The sequence below is a fragment of the Protomyctophum parallelum genome (assembly GCF_964188405.1).
Source record: "Protomyctophum parallelum genome assembly, chromosome: 2".
Classification (NCBI taxonomy): domain Eukaryota; kingdom Metazoa; phylum Chordata; class Actinopteri; order Myctophiformes; family Myctophidae; genus Protomyctophum; species Protomyctophum parallelum.
The window spans coordinates 18117077-18136007 of NC_139699.1; the positions used below are offsets into that span (position 1 = coordinate 18117077).

At 43.8% G+C, this 18931-nt stretch overlaps 1 protein-coding gene across 5 annotated transcripts in view; it reads right to left on the reverse strand.

Moving 5' to 3' along the window:
- Window positions 1-18931, reverse strand: part of LOC310854999 (inositol hexakisphosphate and diphosphoinositol-pentakisphosphate kinase 2-like) — a 70578-nt gene that overhangs the window by 12236 nt on the left and 39411 nt on the right. For 2 of the 5 annotated variants that reach the window (XM_083759813.1, XM_083759810.1), the window contains exons 19-27: window positions 17704-17927; window positions 16380-16507; window positions 12794-12908; window positions 11031-11138; window positions 10210-10326; window positions 9418-9558; window positions 8498-8591; window positions 6179-6304; window positions 1430-1492 (exon numbers count right to left, since the gene is read on the reverse strand). In XM_083759813.1, coding sequence (XP_083615939.1) covers window positions 1430-1492; window positions 6179-6304; window positions 8498-8591; window positions 9418-9558; window positions 10210-10326; window positions 11031-11138; window positions 12794-12908; window positions 16380-16507; window positions 17704-17927 — 1116 coding nt within the window. Of the gene's footprint in view, window positions 1-1429; window positions 1493-2568; window positions 2647-6178; window positions 6305-8497; window positions 8592-9417; window positions 9559-10209; window positions 10327-11030; window positions 11139-12793; window positions 12909-16379; window positions 16508-17703; window positions 17928-18931 lie in introns of all 5 variants that reach the window. The other 3 variants (XM_083759814.1, XM_083759811.1, XM_083759812.1) reach the window with 2 other exon arrangements.

Consider the following 18931-nt stretch of genomic DNA (forward strand, 5'->3'; position numbering starts at 1 on the left):
CAGTGGTTCTCAACCAGTGGTCCTTGAGGGGGTTCCAGGTGGTCCCCAGCTAAATGACACAGAGTTGGTAACCAAATGGACCCCTAGAGATTTTTTTGCTCTTGCGTACAATGAAACCCTGTACGGGTCCATTTGGTTTCATTTCAAGCTCTCAAGAGTGAGAGAGCGTTAAACATCTGCATTACTTAATTTACAATAAGTCTACACGGTTAGAGAATGTAGAATAATTGTTATTTTGATCGTTTGCCAACAAAATATTCAAAGTTCAAAGTCTGAGAGGCTAGATCTAATCGAATGGTGGTCCGTGGCTCAAATGCCCAATAAATAGTGGGCCTTGACACAAAAAGGGTTGCAAACCACTGTTCTAATAGATTAGGATTGATCTAAAACAGGGAATAAACAGGGTAAGGGTTAACATGGGTGTGCTGCTGTGGTGGTGTTCTCACCGATGGATTTCATTCACATATGCAGTAAAGATGGTTCATATGCATACATCTGAGATGATATTATGTATGCACATCTATCCACCCAAGAATACTCCATTAGTGGGTGATGGAGATAAATTTACTAATTTATGCCAGTATGTTACACAGGGTTCCCACCCTTCACCCAATAATGAAATTGCATACTGATAAATTTATCCCATCCATTTTTTTTAAAAGACCAAAATAGTTTTTAGGGGAAATCTAATTCCAAGTCCAAACTGGGATCACAGCCTCAGCTTACGCCAAAGCAAAACATTTAGATTTATTTCCTCCTACTTGATATACAGTATATATAGAGCTCATTCTTAAGCAGTACTTTGAAAACACCAAAAAAGAAAACATTCAGAATTATGTAGTAAACTTGAATCGCCTTGTTATGGGAAGTAGCCACTGTGCACCAAGCAGCTAAGGAAATGCAATGCGTAAAACAAAATGGACGAAACAAAAAAAACCATTCCAAGCAGATTCCTGATAAAGTGAAGGCTTTGTAAAGGTGCCGTCTATAAACTCCATCCTATTCCATGAGCGGTGGGAACCCTGGTTACAAACAGAATGCCAGGCAGTGTTAAGACAAGTGAAGGCTAATTGGTATTTCGTCACACAACACTTCTGATGAGCGTGGCTCGACAAAAAAATGATTCCCGACTTAAACGACTATAAGGCCAGACGCCAACAACAGCGACGTACTGTACACAATCAGTTTACATTAAAATATGCCATTTTTGTTTAGCGGCACAACGTGTCGTGCGATGAAATATGAATTAGCCTTAAGAGTCCAAGTTTAATGGGGGGGAAATAAAGACAAAAAATTAAGAGACTGAAAACCAGGAATGCTCGAGGGGCCATGGTAGTGTAACCACGAGAAATAATATATAAAGTGTTAAGACATACAAGACAGAGGGAGGTGAAAGAGGAGGAAAGATACTTGAAAGAAGCAGACGTACCATTAGTCGGATGGTTTGCAAACGACACAGAAAATCGTTTTACTGCCGGCATAGACAACAACTCTGAGGAAATAAAAAAAGTTCACTTGTGTTACCATGTGTCACAGTGGCTGCTGGACCAGTAAAACTGTCTCTCCTGCCCGCTATTCCTACGTTATGAAACGCACGCAACAGTGCTAAGATCAGAAAGGTACATTCAACAAAGCGGGTGATCTAAAGAGGAAGATATGACTGTGTGTGGCGTTCCGTTGTGTGTAGCTACAAAACAACTGGGACTGTTTGGCCTGGAGGCAGCAAGAGTTGCCCCATTTAGCCCTGACGTCAACACCTATGTTTCAATATGAGAGTGGTGCTGAATATTTCATGTCAAGGACCCCCAGAATGGTCTGTATTTGGCCGCGGACCCCCATCTGAACAGATGTTGTTCCATGGAGCCCCCTCGCACCCCCAGAAGCAAACATTCAAGTTAAAAATGTTCGCTCTGAAATAATATATATTCCAAATTTGCGACACATTTTCATTTTTTTTTTTTTTGCAGATCCACAGAGTGGGTTAAGGCCAGAGTTATACGTTGTGAAGAGCGAGGAGCCGCACACCGAAAATGGGTACGCAATTAGCGTCACAGCAGCACACAAGACATTGTGAGCTGCTATTTCTGGCATGAAACTATACATCGGGCTTTAGAGGAGAGAGGCTGACCGGCATTTCTGGCACCAACTCTCCCAGATGAGTTTACTTTAAATCTGACTCATTGACAAAATGAAATGACAATGATATTGAGGTTTTGGTGATGATTTTGATTTTGGAGATACAGGTAAAAACAAAAACAAAAACAAAAGCAACAAAAAAAAACAAGTGTGATTACCATGGTTGCATCTGTTCCCCACATGGGTCTTAACCACTACCGACTTGCACAAAAGTACCGTAGACTATTCAGTCACTAACTTCCACCAGTGGTCTAGACTTTAAACTGGAAATGACATCAAGATAGACTAGATAGCTTCTAGCAGACAAACACATGGCCAAACAATATACATTCACAGACCAGAACGCATTCAAACACAAACATATCATCATACTAATGTCACTACAGGGACTACAGTACCAGAGGGACTACAGTACCAGAGGGACTACAGTACCAGAGGGACACATTTGAAATGATGGACGATGACGACCAACAGGCGGCTCAAAATGTCTGCATGATACCACACTGACACCTAGTGGACAACATGACAACAGACAAAATGTTAAAACTACTGTAGGATGTTTCTGTTACATTTAATGCTTAACTGAATATTTCAGTTTTATGAATGGTTTCTAAATGCAGAAAGATTCAAATGAAAAACAGTACTAGGAGTGTGTATCGTTACCGGAAATTAAACTGTGGGTGTGAATATAGCTCAGCTATCTGCTGGCAACAGTGTTGTTTTTGTCGACTAAAACCATGACGAAAGATGTTCGTCGACTCAAATTTTACACTGACGAAAACTAAATGGAAACTAAATGAAAGCTATTATGACTAAAACTAAGACTACGATTTTTTATTTGTTGACAAAATTGTCAGTATATTATACTGACAATTTGGTCAACAGATAAAAACTAGACTAAAATGTTAGGAAGGGACTAGTGGACAAGAAATCCAGCATAAGTCATTTTACACTTAGTTGCATGCTGAAAATAGCCGATCTACAAGCTCACAACGCGTCGCGGACTCGTGTGTAGCTATTTTCAGATGGGCTATTACAAGTAGATCGGCTATTTTCAGCAAGTGTAAAAACAGTCATTACGACGGCATCAAGGCCCGCCAAAATACATTTTAGTCGACTAAATCAACTGTAGATTTAGTCTAATCAACTGTAGATTTAGAATCCTATGATATTTAGTCGACTAAAACTAGACTAACACTAAGACATTCCAGGTAACTAAAATGTGACTAAAACTAAATGGAAAACTATTCAAGAGACTATGACTAAAACTAAAATCAAAATTTGCTGCCACTGGCTGGCAAAAAGTCATTTGATAGAATATTTATGAAGGCTGACACTTCACGGATACCGTTTACCGTTTTAAATTGTGGTACAAAGGTGCCTTGCTTTTCTTTGCAATGCATCTGCTTTTGTACCTGCCCTTTTACTTTTCTTTTTGAACAGAGCTTAACTCACACAACGTATCGGGATGTGTATGGGATAGTCTGGTGGCGAACACATTCTGAACACAAAGTGGCACATTAACACTGGATGATGCAACAGACATGAGAAATTAACCTAACGATGGAGAAGATCAGGCAACAGAAGAGTTTCTAACACTTTCCTGGTGTACTACTTCCGGAACTACTTCTGGGGCACACAGCCCTGCACAGCGAGAGGAGGAGGAAAAAGTAATACGAGCAGCAGCCGACATGTCTTAGTTTTCACCACAAGCAGTAATATGTCGGGCACGATGCGATCAGAAATCACTATTTACATCTGAACGTTGGGCGGATTGGACTTAAAACAACTTTGGAGTATTCTTCTGAGAAAACGAGCCGCAAAGAAACGACAATGAGTGGATCCTTATGGAGTGGGCGCGCATTGATCATTGTGATGGGAGCCTGGGTGACACGAAAGGTTAGTGTTGAGCTTCGACTGCTTGGAATTGATATAAACCTTACAACCCGCCATCTGACGGGTATGGCGACCTTTGGGGTTAAAACTTAACCCGTCAACTGACGGGTTTCCGAAGCGAATTTGGCGCCATGAGTGTTAACTGTGTGCTATGATGCCATCAGAGCAGCAAAACCTGGGTAGAAAACCTCAAGGCCCTTATCCACTACAGTTTTGCCTACCCAATTTCACACCAGTGACAGTGAGGGGCTGAAGGGGTCGTCTGGACGCCATGACGGCTTGGAACTTGGAAGGACAACGGGACGGGAAAACAGAAGTGCAGCACGAGGATAAAGGAAACATTCAGTACAAAAGTCCAGTTTGCTAATTCAAAACAACTACTACTACTTTGGTGTTACTTTGGCTACTACAGTGAAATCGGACAGTTCACGGAAGTTGTTGTAGTGTGGGGATTATCTGACGAGGTACCATTTCAGTGGGCAAAACCTTACATAAATGATACTAAATTGCTTATAGGGTCAATATGAAATAATATAGCCTTTCCATGAGTATCTTTTTATATTTTTCCTAAAAGAATACAAACAGCCATATTACAAGTTATGAATCTTGAACCTTTAGGCAACTAAAACAGTTGTAAAGGTTGTTTGTGTTGTAGTAAATAAGGCAGTGTATTTGAATCTGCATACAGGGTCCTCGCCCTCCCACCCCTCACTGGTGAGAAATCGGGTAGGAAAAATGGGGACGCGTCTCTACATTCTGATTTTAAACGCTAGAATATGGTACAGGATTCTCTGACGTTAGAAGTAGAGATGATTGGGCTCTTGAGCACTACGAGGTCAATTCATCTTCATTCAACATAGAAGAGAAAACCACTGTCGATGAATTGTATGGATTTAAAATGAACGTTATGACAATAACAGTTACGTTACGTTCATTTTATAAAGGTCATGAAACACAATATATCGATAATCATAGATTGATTTGATAATTTACTGTATACAGTAATATATATACACACAAACATACACAGCAACGATGTGTACAGTACACACACACACACACACACACACACTGCTGTCGAGCAGAAACCTGACATGTCCATATTTCCCCTTTTTATGTTTTTTTTTTGTTTAATTTTAATCCTGAAAAGCAACCGTTTTGGACATACAAGGGTGTCCCCCCCCCCCCCCCCCCCCCCCCCCCCCCCCCCCCCCCCCGACGGTAACCAACGACATAATATTACACTGCATTCTGAAAATAACTTTAAAGTAGTGGAGCATAATTTAATATCTTCCATCTCTGAACAAGTGAACAGTATCTTCCTCTTCTCTTCTCCAATGCAGTCCTGTCTGATAGTAGCGCATGATCCTCCCAGACACAGGCACACAGGGATTAGTCAGAATGTCTGGACTCTGGAACATTTTAGAAGGCCTGTTGCGGGCCAGCAGTGTTGATTTCGTTGACTAAAACTATGACGAAAAATGTTCGTCGACTACCTTTTTTCACTGCCGAAAACTAAATGGAAACTACATGAAAACTAAGCTGCAATGACTAAAACTAAGAGTAAATATATTTACGATTTTGTTGACAAATAAACACTAGACTAAAATGTTAGGAAGGGACTAGTGGACAAGAGATCCAGTATAAGTCTTTTTACGCTTGGTTACATGCTGAAAATAGCAGATCTACAAGCTCACAACATGGCGCTTGTAGATCAGCTTGTAGATCGGCTTGTAGATCGGCTATTTTCAGCAAGTGTAAAATCAGTCATTTCGACGACATCAAGGGCCGCCAAAATACATTTTAGTCGACTGTATAACTGTAGATTTAGTCGACTAAAATCTCATGACATTTAGTCGACTAAAACTAGACTAACACTAACACATTCCAGGTGACTAAAATGTGACAAAAACTAAATTGAAAACTATTCAAAAGACTATGAGTATTCATTCGGCTGAAATGGTTTGCGACAACACATTTACACAGAGAGATAAACACTTCCTTAGTGAAAAAGGCCCCCCAAAAAAATGATTAAAATAAACATACAAATAGCTGCCTAAAAAATGGAACACTCAAAAGCAAAATGTCTTGTGAGTCTCTATGGGCTAATAAATGGTGAGCAAACTAGGATCTCAAAACGACATACCGTCTCGATAGGACAGATTTCCGGAGGAGAACTTTTTGCGGTGTGTGCGTGCGTAGTCCTGCAGGTTGGGGGCGCTGGAGGAGCCCCCGAGGACAGTGGTGCTGAAGAGGCCGGCACACTGGGAGCCTGTTGAGGGTGCAATACAAGACAGATATGGGCGTCAACTAAGCAAGTGTCAATTTCGTTGTCTAAAACTATGACGAAAAATGTTCGTCGACTACCTTTTTTCCACTGACGAAAACAAAATGGAAACTACATGAAAACTAGGCTATGGTGACTAAAACTAAGACCAAATGTATTGACAATTTCGTCGAGAGATGTAAACTAGACTAAAATTGCATGCTGAAAATAGCCGATCTACCAGATCACAATGCGTCACGCTGCGACGAGTTGTGAGCTTGTAGATCGGCTATTTTCAGGAGTCTCCACCTGGTTTTTAGACAGCTACCACTTGCCCCCGCCGTGGCAAGTGGAAGCTGCACGCAAGCTTCATTTTCCATCCACCAGCTGTCTATAAAACCAGGAAGAGACGACTACCACTCGTGGTGGCATTTGGCATCTTTTTGATGCTACAGTGGCCCCATTTACATGCAGAAATTCATTCGGAATGAATGGATTCATTCCAGACATCATAATAAAAATGCTGATGTAAACACCTCAATTAGAATAGAAGAATATCCCAACTTTCATTCCGGTCTGGAGGGGTGGTATATACCGTTTGAATCGGTATAGATCTACCATATAAACACTTTATTCCGAATGCTACTGGGAGTGTGGAAAACATGAAATATTTTACAAATGTCTGCCCTTAGTAGACTATAGTGTTTTTTGCCCATGTCCAAGGAGGGATGGCCATTTGGAGAAATTTTATGCGTGCAGAAAGTTTTACCCATTAAAAAAAGACAAATACACCAGTTTTTTGCCCCCCATAATAAAATGCGCTATTTACAAACCCATCTGCGAATTACAGTGCCATTGCCAATTGCAGTGTATGGGTGAAACATGTAACTGTGTCCCAGTCCACCTAGGCGGGGGAATTGGCGTGAGTTGTTGTGAACACATGCACACTTTCCCAGTAGTCCCCAAGCCTCCACTGCATCGTTGAGTTTACCTACCAGGAATTGTCTGTGTCTGTCGGGCAAATTCTGTGTGACGGCTGACTGACGGATGAATTAACGTGCACTCTTCGTCAATATAGTGGCACGTAATTATCAAATAGCTCTCTGTGGTGACTGACGAGTGCCGTCCAACAGTAGGTCGGACTCGTACTCGACTGATCAGGGTTATACTAGGGATGGAACCCAGAACCTTTGGAAGGCAGCAACTCCTGAAAACCCTCGCCATTGACCACGCTGATATATCGCATATATATCCTTTTAGACCATCCAACGTTGCGCAACTTTCCCAAACACCACTTATCTCACCCGCTTCATGTGTGTTTTTTTGTTCTGGGCTGTTTTGGGTGGAGTCGAGGTTGCGTGTGGTTGCAGGGACTGCGCTTCAAAATATATTTTTATTTTATTTGATCAGATAGTAGTTGTAATAGTGTTATTCATTTCTTAAGGGATAACGGTTATGGGTTGGCCATCTCTATAGTCCAAAGTTATATTCCGAATGAATGCTTTGGTCATGTAAACAATTGAGGAATAGGAATACTTATTCAGGTTCCATGTAAACAGTCGGGTATGAATCTCTGTTTGGAATGGATTCATTCATTCTGAATACATTTTGTGCATGTAACTGAGGCCAGTGTGTGTGCGCACTGTGGGAGGGAGAGGGAAGGGTTAAGTGTGCATGCCACACAGCATGCAGTCATCCAAACAATGCTCTGGCACTGTTGCCATCTCTGTTATTATAAGCGACTTTGGGCTTCTTTTTCTGCAAAAAAAAAGAAAAGAAGAAAAAGGGTCTTGTTTCTAAAGATTAGTTGCTGTTATTTGGGGCTTGCTGGGGTCGACAGCACAGACTACAGATTGCATGCAGTGTTGTTTTCGTCGACTAATACTATGACGAAAAATGTTCGTCGACTACCTTTTTTCACAACGCATCGCAGCGCGACGCGTTGTGAGCTTGTAGATCGACAATTTTCAGCAAGTGTAAAATCAGCCATTACGACGGCATCAAGGCCCGCCAAAATACATTTTAGTCGACTAAATCAACTGTAGATTTAGTCGACTAAAATCGTGTGACATTTTAGTCGACTAAAACTAGACTAACACTAAAACATGCCAGGTGACTAAAATGTGACTGAAACTAAATGAGAACTATGACTAAAACTAAAATCACATTTTGCTGCCAAAAACAACACAGATTACATACCTAGACCACTCTGCTTCATCTCAGGGGACTGACGTGGGCAGGAGGGGAAGAGACGGTAACTGGCCGTCTTGGAGGACGATATCTCTGACAGGACCTGACACACACACGCACGCACGCAGAAAGAAAGAAAGAAAGAAAGAAAGAAAGAAAGAAAGAAAGAAAGAAAGAAAGAACGAACGAACAAGAGATGCAAAATACATTCAAACTAGGGCTGGGCAATGTGTTGTTGTTGTTGAATGGACGGACAGGTAATTATTTATATGAATGATCAGGAGGCTGCTGTGAAAAGACGATCAAGGTCAAGGAAAACATAATCGACAGATCTCCTCGTGGAGATTTAAATGTCCATGACAGCACGCCGTGCCGTCAAATCATGACATCATACCAGTAACTAAACGTTCAAAATTGAATGATTATAATTCATGTCGTGAGAAGCAGAGTGTGAATGATGGCTTACGTATACCTTACTGTGAACGGCGGTGCCATTCGGCCTTACCTCCATAGAACCGGTCTTACATTACTGTGAACGGCGGTGCCATTCGGCCTTACCTCCATAGAACCGGTCTTACATTACTGTGAACGGCGGTGCCATTCGGCCTTACCTCCATAGAACCAGTCTTACATTACTGTGAACGGCGGTGCCATTCGGCCTTACCTCCATAGAACCGGTCTTACATTACTGTGAACAGCGGTGCCATTCGGCCTTACCTCCATAGAACCGGTCTTACATTACTGTGAACGGCGGTGCCATTCGGCCTTACCTCCATAGAACCGGTCTTACATTACTGTGAACGGCGGTGCCATTCGGCCTTACCTCCATAGAACCAGTCTTACATTACTGTGAACGGCGGTGCCATTCGGCCTTACCTCCATAGAACCGGTCTTACATTACTGTGAACGGCGGTGCCATTCGGCCTTACCTCCATAGAACCGGTCTTGCGGTTGCGTACGAGCGGGGAGCGCCTCTGTATGCCGATGGGTTCAGACAGTGGAACGGCCCTGTCTGTTTCGTCACACGACAGGTTCTCCAGGCTGCCGCGATCAGTCTGCTTCTGCCCGTTCTAAAGACAACAACGACAAACACAATAGTGCAGGGCTAATATGACAATAAGCGTTCATGAATAAACCATAGGACAGCATACAGTAGGTCATACGCTGCTGTACCTACCCATGTCAGATTCTACCAGATCCTACCCAGTGTTGATTCCCTCGACTAAAACCAAGAAGAGAAATGTTCGTCGACTACCTTTTTTCACTGAGGAAAACTACATGGACACTAAATGAAAACTAAGCTATGATGACAAAAACTAAGACGAAATAATGGCAGTGATGTCAGACTTTGGTGCTCTATGCCCTAAATAACGTTGCTCCCCTTTAACAAAAAGACCACAGGTCGCAGTTTACTATGAAAACCTGCATGTCAGTCAGTAACGCCTCATGTCAGTCAGTCCGTCAAGCTGAAGATCACGACACTGACCTCATCAAATGTATACATGAATGACTGTATTTCTATGTGATTCAAAGTGTTACCTCAGAAGAAGCAGGCCTGAATCCACTTTACTCCACTCCAGTGTACTAATGCATAGACATGTATGAATGTATTTCCTATGTGATTGAAAGTGTTACCTCAGAAGAAGCAGGCCTGAATCCACTTTACTCCACTGTTCTAATGTATAGACATGTATGAATGTATTTCCTATGTGAAGCGTTACCTCAGAAGAAGCAGGCCTGAATCCAAAGCCAGTGGGAGCGTTGTCCTCGTCTTCCACACCTTTAACACCAGGGCTGAAGTGCAGCTCCACGTGGAAACGTTCCTCCGAGGACACTTCCTGAGGGGACAAAGACAATGGAGGGCTGGGCAATCAGCTGGAAATATCCTCGCCGCCGGGCCAGAAATCATGTATCTCTATATTTAAACTTTTGGTGTGTGTCCCCCCACTAAGTTAACTCCCTACTGGATCATACTCGGCGTCACATGAAAGCAGCTAAAGTAACGCTGGTGGGACTTTTGCTATTTCTTTTATTTGAAATTTAGAGATGTCGGATCGGCCCCTATCGGTGAATATGCCAGTCTAACCACCGATCCGACACAGGGGTAAGAGGTTGACACTATGGCAGGTAAATAAAATGTTGGGGCATGTGGAGTTTGCTTTGGAGTTGCCCAAACTGCAAGTGCACATTTGAGTGAGGAGTCTGCTATAAACACAACACAAGATATATAGCTACTGTAGATAGCAAACACTATTCCCAGTCGGTGGACTTCAAAATAAGATATTTATATATTTTTATTATTATATATATTATTCTCTGGTATCGGTATTCGGTATCGGCTAACACAGAAATTGTAATCGGAAAAGTGAAAATCCATCAGGCTGATGGGAGGGGAAAGGAACTGGTCGGAATAACGGGGTGTGGCCTCCATGCTCTTGGTACCAGTTCTACTCAGGACTTGTGTGTGTGGTACACGATCACTCTAGGTCAATGCACACACACACACACACACACGGTACAAATATCTGGCGAAAACAACTACCTTATTGTTGTCCTCATACAACATGATTACTATCTGAGTCATGTAGTTGAGTTCGGACACGGCGCTGAGGTAATCCATGGCACGCTTCCACTGCTGGTCCTTCTCCTCCTGACGCGTGCGCACGCGCACACACACACACACACACACACACACACACACACACACACACACGTAAAAAATGTGTGGGCACACATGATCTACAGCCGTGGTTCTCAAAGTGGGGTCCGGGGACCCCCAGGGGTCCTTGAGGGAGTTATACTGTAGTTAGGAGGAACCAAATGGACCCTTGTGGGACGTCTGTAACTCTGAGAGTGTACAAATGGAACCAAATGGACCCATCCTTGAGAAGGTTACAGGGGGCCCCCCACAGCAAAATTATAGTTGGGAATCAAATGGACCCTTGTGGGACTGTAACTCTGAGAGTGGAACCAGATTCCTTGTGTACACTCTCAGACTCAGAGTTAAATTAACAATGATTTTACAATATAAATGAATCAAATAAAATCACTGCTAGAGTTGTACAAATGGGGGTCTGCAGATCTATCTATCCATCTATCCATCCATGGCTGTGTGGGACAGTGTGTGGTCAGTCCTGTGTGGGACAGTGTGTGGTCAGTCCTGTGTGGGACAGTGTGTGGTCAGTCCTGTGTGGGACAGTGTGTGGTCAGTCCTGTGTGGGACAGTGTGTGGTCAGTCCTGTGTGGGACAGTGTGTGGGACAGTGTGTGGTCAGTCCTGTGTGGGACAGTGTGTGGGACAGTGTGTGGTCAGTCCTGTGTGGGACAGTGTGTGGTCAGTCCTGTGTGGGACAGTGTGTGGTCAGTCCTGTGTGGGACAGTGTGTGGTCAGTCCTGTTTAGGACAGTGTGTGGGACAGTGTGTGGTCAGTCCTGTGTGGGACAGTGTGTGGTCAGTCCTGTGTGGGACAGTGTGTGGTCAGTCCTGTGTGGTCAGTCCTGTGTGGGACAGTGTGTGGTCAGTCCTGTGTGGGACAGTGTGTGGTCAGTCCTGTGTGGGACAGTGTGTGGTCAGTCCTGTGTGGGACAGTGTGTGGTCAGTCCTGTGTGGGACAGTGTGTGGTCAGTCCTGTTTAGGACAGTGTGTGGGACAGTGTGTGGTCAGTCCTGTGTGGGACAGTGTGTGGTCAGTCCTGTTTAGGACAGTGTGTGGGACAGTGTGTGGTCAGTCCTGTGTGGGACAGTGTGTGGTCAGTCCTGTGTGGGACAGTGTGTGGTCAGTCCAGTGTGGGACAGTGTGTGGGACAGTGTGTGGGACAGTGTGTGGTCAGTCCAGTGTGGGACAGTGTGTGGGACAGTGTGTGGGACAGTGTGTGGTCAGTCCAGTGTGGGACAGTGTGTGGGACAGTGCGTGGTCAGTCCAGTGTGGGACAGTGTGTGGGACAGTGCGTGGTCAGTCCTGTGTGGGACAGTGTGTGGTCAGTCCTGTGTGGGACAGTGTGTGGGACAGTGTGTGGTCAGTCCTGTGTGGGACAGTGTTGTCAGTCCTGTGTGGGACAGTGTGTGGTCAGTCCTGTGTGGGACAGTGTTGTCAGTCCTGTGTGGGACAGTGTGTGGGACAGTGTGTGGTCAGTCCTGTGTGGGACAGTGTGTGGGACAGTGTGTGGTCAGTCCTGTGTGGGACAGTGTGTGGTCAGTCCTGTGTGGGACAGTGTGTGGTCAGTCCTGTGTGGGACAGTGTGTGGTCAGTCCTGTGTGGGACAGTGTGTGGTCAGTCCTGTGTGGGACAGTGTGTGGCGAGTCCTCACGTCTAGAAGGCCTCCGTAGCGGAAGATGCTGAGCAGTGAGTGGACGTGGCTCTCGCTGGTGAAATAGAGGCGTGTCCTGACGTGGCGTCCAGGGGACATCACTCCACGAGAATATCTGACCACAGAGAAAAAAAGAAAAAAAACTAAAACGTTCATCGTTGATGTTGGGCAAAATGTTCAGAATACTCATGTTTGAATATTCAATAGACCAAATGCATACGGCTGTCATCTTGCCATGAAGTTAATGCATGCATATCTTAGCCAGGTCCTAGACAATTCAGTATTTAAGTCCGACGTCATTTTGTAGTGCTACGTTACGTCCGGGTCCAAGTGGCACCAGCTCCCGTCCGCATCCCATTGTAAATAGAATATCTAAACGCGTGAATCTTTTTAAATTGACGTTATTTTTCAGAAAGGAAGCCATAGAGGGTTAAAATGGGTCTTAATGCTTCCAACTCGAGTAGAATTATTAATGTTTTGTACAAGTGTCCATGACAACAAAAATATATGATGTGGAGACAATAAAGACTATTATTATCATTATTATTGAGTCCATTTGCTCGGTAAAATATTTCGGGGGATATTTACAATGTGTGCAGGCTTGAGTATGTTGAATCTAGTTTGCATTAATGAGGATTTAGTTGACACAATCAAATAAAATGGCGATAGTATTCCATGTGGGGCAGACGGCCTGTCACAGCCAGATTTTGGAGAGCAGCGCAGCTTTGTTGTTGCGAGGAAAGCGGTAAAATGAGACTTTCGTGGTTGTTTTCATCTCAGATTTAGTCAGACGGAGCGTCACAGTATAACTCCATGGGGACACAAAAGCGACACAAAAGTAGGACCCGGAAGTATCTCAGGAGGGGGCGCTCACGTCACAGCTAAAATACTGAATACATGGACAACTGGCGGCCCGGGGGCCACATGCAGCCCCCACCTTCACTTAATGTGGCCTTCAAGTTAATATCGGGAAACTTATATATTATTGATTTCAGCTGTTACAATTTGAAGCATGCAAACATGACCCGCTTTAATTACTTAGTACTCTAAATTAGTAGCTTAATGAGTAGTATTAAAATTTTATTGTCCTTTTTATGTCCAATGTATTTGTATTTAGTTCATAAAGTTAACATAACTGTATTCAAAGGCATTTGAAAGTCATTGAAATTAAATGAAAATATTACTTTTAAGGATTCCAATAAAGAAATACCGTATATTACCAAATAACAGTCCATGCTCAAATAGCCGCCCACTACCTAATAACGGCCCAGGTTCTGACACCATTTTGCGTAATAACTCCATATAACGGCCCATGGGCTGTTATTTGCTAATTTAATCAGCCTCAGCCCTCATTGTCTCCACCAGGCCGAAGGCATGTGGGGAGAGTATGTTTTGCACTCCGTCCGTCCGCGTGTGTGTCCGTGTGTGTGTCCGTGTGTGTGTCCGTGAACAGCTAATCTCGGCCACCATTAACCCGGTCGATGCCATATTTTGCACACACACTCCCTGGATGCCAACCATGAACCTCTGCCCCAAACTTTCCAGAACGGCCTGTTATAGCGCCACCAGGAGGCCGCTTTGTGCAAAACAAGTTTTTCAATGCCATATTTTGCACACACACTCCCTGGATGCCAACCATGAACCTCTGCCCCAAACTTTCCAGAACGGCCTGTTATAGCGCCACCAGGAGGCCGCTTTGTGAAAAACACGTTTTTGCACAGTACACCTACAGATTTTGTCCAAACATCACGCAAATTGGTACACAGTCTCTCTAGAGCCATTCAACGAAACGGGTCTTTCAGATTTATCAGACTCCATCCTGATTGGTTAAGATTGGCTTCCAAAGTTCACAGGAGTGCTCAGTTTCAAACAAAATGCTGCAAATCATGAACACATCGCGTGATTTCCGTGAAATTGTGCACCCACATTCCCACTAGGCCGAGGACGAAATGCCACATGAACAATTTCAACTCAGCCTCAAGGTGGCGCTATAACTGGCCGAAAAGTGTTTTTACCTCTAACTGCACGGATCTGTGGATAACCTGGTGGAGACCTGTTCCCGGAAGGGCACTTTTTCTAGTTTATATTATTATATGCGTGTTCACCGTGTTGAGTTTGCAGATCTCCGCACGCCACATACCTCACAACAGCAACACCAGTCCTCCACATCCATAAAACAAATCTAGGCTATAGTTTCTTATCTAGGCTATAAGTGCCGCCCTGCAGCCTATGCACAACCAATTGTTTTAATTCAAAGTGGTATATATTCTGTGAAATGTTTATTGACATCTGTGTATCTACAAGCTGTTGTTGCATGACAGCGCTTTGTGAGCTTGAAGATCATCCATTTTCGGTGCGCAGCGTGCGCCAGCGCCACTCATGAATTCAAGCGGAGCCAGCCAGGTCCTCACAAGTATAGTACTATAAAACACCGCCACCATGAAGTCCTCATAGCGCAACAAAATAGTTGATATTTAAATCGTGCTATTCTCGGGCAATCTTCAACCGATTGTTCTAATTCCAAATGGCCTATAATCCGTGAAGTGTAAATTTGCTTTTATTAAATTATATGGAGTGAGATGTCAACATCGGCATATGCTCAAGCCAGTTCACGTGCACTGCATGGCTCTGCTTGACATTACATTTTCTATCGCCTGTAACAGTAACCTGTGGGGTTTAGACACTTGACTACACACAGTACTACAGTAGGCTATGTGTAGTGTAGGCCTATAAATTATGGCCTATAATAATTCAATTGCAATCTACCGGTACGTAGGCCTAGTTTATAATTAAATCATTTATTTGTCCGCTGCTTCCCCATGCTCAATCAGAACATGTAGTGGTTACACCTGTGTGTTGATACGCTCCCTCTTACAATTAAATCAAAATGCATTGCCTGCCATTTTTATTGTTTACCATACTAAAATAAGATGACTGCATGGAGCTGTATGTAACCAAATGATGGCCAGGTGCAGACCGGTGCAAAAAGCTGTGGCTGGTGTGCAAAGAAATAGCAGACCTACAAGTTACAACCTCACAACGCGCCGAGGCTCGACGCGTTGACAATATTGTATAGACAATATTGTTGCACTAAATTGGAGGAGGATGATGAGTATTGGTAGCATTGAGATTGGTACAGTCAGGGTTCCCCTATACAGTATACTATGCTTTACTGTATGTACTGTAGCTTTGTTTTTTTTTATTATGATTACGGTAATACCAGTTCCAGACAATATTTGCACTACATGTTACTGTATGTTTATACTGAAACCAAATAATGGCCTTGTGCAGGCCGGTGCAAAAATAAATAACAGCCTTCTGCAAATAACGGCCCGGCTCCTTATAAACGCCCGGGGTCCGAATCGATTTTGCATATTAACAGCCCGGGCTACTATTTGGTAATATACGGGTAGCTAAATTATTCAGGATTTCAATTCAAATATAGCTGATCTAAAACTTTTAGATCGGCTATTTTTGCTACGACAGTAATATGCAATGTGGCCCTATGGTAGTGAGTGTGGAAATATAGTTATCACATAACCTATTCATTCACTCATTTATTTTTGAGCGGTGTTCGGTGACTCACAGAGGGTGCAGTTTGTTGACAGACTCGTCCTCGTGGGTCCTCTGGAGGTCCAGTTGGATCTTCCTGACCAGCGGGAGACAGTAGGCGTACGCTATGTCCAGCTTCTCCACCGTGTTGATGCCATATTCCTGGAGAGAATTAGAAAGCTTGTGAGACACGCTGGAAGGAACATTAAAAAGGCGGTCTCTGTATCATAACGGACATAGACGTTGTGGCCATACAGCCACAAATGTGATGAGGTCAGCACATTTGGATATGGCCGAATTTAGCCCAAGGAGTTTTTTTTGTGTGCAAAACTAATGCTTGGAATGGGTTCAGAAGCATAAAAACCCTATAGTTTGACACGACATTGGACGAAAATGTACTTTTATACTGATTATTATTATTTTTGTAACTTATCTTTTTTTTGTAAAAATGTGAACACACCGGTTATAGTCCAGGTCCCGGCATAGAGCCGGGACCTGGAAAAAACTCATTGCATTGGAATTGAGCTCAAATTCAGTTGATCATACAAAACATCAATGTTTTTGGAGCTCAATAAGAAAAATTGGCGACCTCGCTGGACCGTTTCAGCTGTTGTGATCACTGACATGTATCTAGGGTTCACCCCTGAAATGCTTCAAGTGCTGTCCATGTTGAGCAGATGATCGGATTTAATTCGTGACTTTGTCTCGCATCGCTCCGGACAACTAACCGTTTCTGACGAGAGGTAAACACAGTTTGAGGTAATGCTAATGATCACAGCTCCTCACAACAACAGCCCCACACCTCCCTGATAACCCGGAAATTAAACAGAGTCTCATTAGAATGGGAGCCTATATGCCTGGCACAGCTCAGAGCCATCTAATAGAAGAGTTACGATATTGAGGGAGCGGAAACAGAGCGCTCGAGCGCTGTTCATGCGGCCAAAACTGAGACAAGCTGGAGTTGGAAATACATTGTTTTCAACGAGGGTGGCGCAAATAAGAGCTATTTTAAGCATGTGTGCAACATGATAACTGTTTTAAAGTACTGTACAGTAACAACTAAAGTCTCTTTAATGTTTATGTTGTACTATTACTAAAAAACAATCTAAAATAAAGGGATTTAAGCTGGGCTGTTGCCTGAGTCTAATGCATGTCTGTCTACTTCCGGTCCAGGACCCAGTTGGTTGTCGCCATTCTCAATAGAAGTCTATGTAGGAGAGCCGCCATTGGACTGAAGCTCCATGAAGTGAACGCAGTTTGCGTAACTCTGTCTATATCTAATGCTCTGACACAGCTCAGCTGTGCTTATGCTACCACCTAGCGGGCAGAAAAAGTGTTAAATATCCCCTGACTAATACCTGTGGGATGACGATGTCGGCCAGAGCGTGGGACAGTCGGAACAGCTCCATCGTGTCCTCCAGGCCCAGGGTGGAGTTGTGGATGACGTCGTACTTCACGCAGTCGTAGATGTCGGGGACCTTGCTGATGTCGTAGCGGCCGCTCTTCATGCGGAAGTCCCTCTCCAGCTTGGACCAGCGCTGCAGCATCAGCTCCAGGGTCTCGCTGTGGTACAGCTGGATGTCTGCAAGCACAGGAACAAAACACAACACGGACAACCGTAAAGCGGCGGTTCCCAAACTTTTTTACCCTGGCGGGACCCGAAAAGAGACAGATCTCTCTCTCCCTGGGACCCAAACTAGTGAAAATAACAAGCTCGGCTATTTCCACTACTTCTTAAACATTTTTGTTTTCTAATTTATGGAATTTATTTGATTTCTCGTTGATTTCTTCATGAAATTACTGGGGGAAAAAGTCTCTGTGTGTACGTCTGTAATCCACATAACTCGAGAACAGTTCGTCCCACCAACTTCAAATTCGACACACGTGTTCCCCACAGGGAGTGCAGTGCCCGGTGTTGAGTCGGTCAGGCACACAGTTGTCCAGAACAACCGCCACAAAAGGCCTCTGCCCGGGCCATAGATGACATCACAAGGCCTTTGCCCGGGCCAGACTCCATATTTGGGCATGCCTAAATACGGGTTCGTCCACCGACTTCCAACATCATTCTGACATCTTTGGGCATGCCTGACAAAGAACTCCATATATGGGTATAAAAGGGGATACCGCTGACATAACTTCTGACATCACGATATAAGTGCATGTCGGTGTTGAGTAGGTGATAAGCACGGTTGTACAGAACCGCCACAAAAGCTCAGGCTCAGGCTCCCACGGGAACCCCGCTCTAGTAATAATAAGAAACCACAAAAAAATAAAGGGACCCATAAAAATGCTTGGTCCGTGACCCAGTGTTTGGGAACCAGTGACATAAAGGACACTGATGGATTTTTGGGTCAAAACGAGCTTGATTTGCAACTCATTTCTCAAAACGATTATGATCCTCGGTTACAAAAAGTATGTTTTGGGTGGATTAAAATGACAATCACGGGACATGTTACGTAGCTGATTTTCACTTCCTGATTCTCGGTTTCCGAGTGAAATGGCTTTCAGAATAGATTCTGCCTTCTGCCTATTAAATGACTGGATGGTGCCCTGAGCCACCAGCAGATGGTGCTGTTGCTGGTAAAT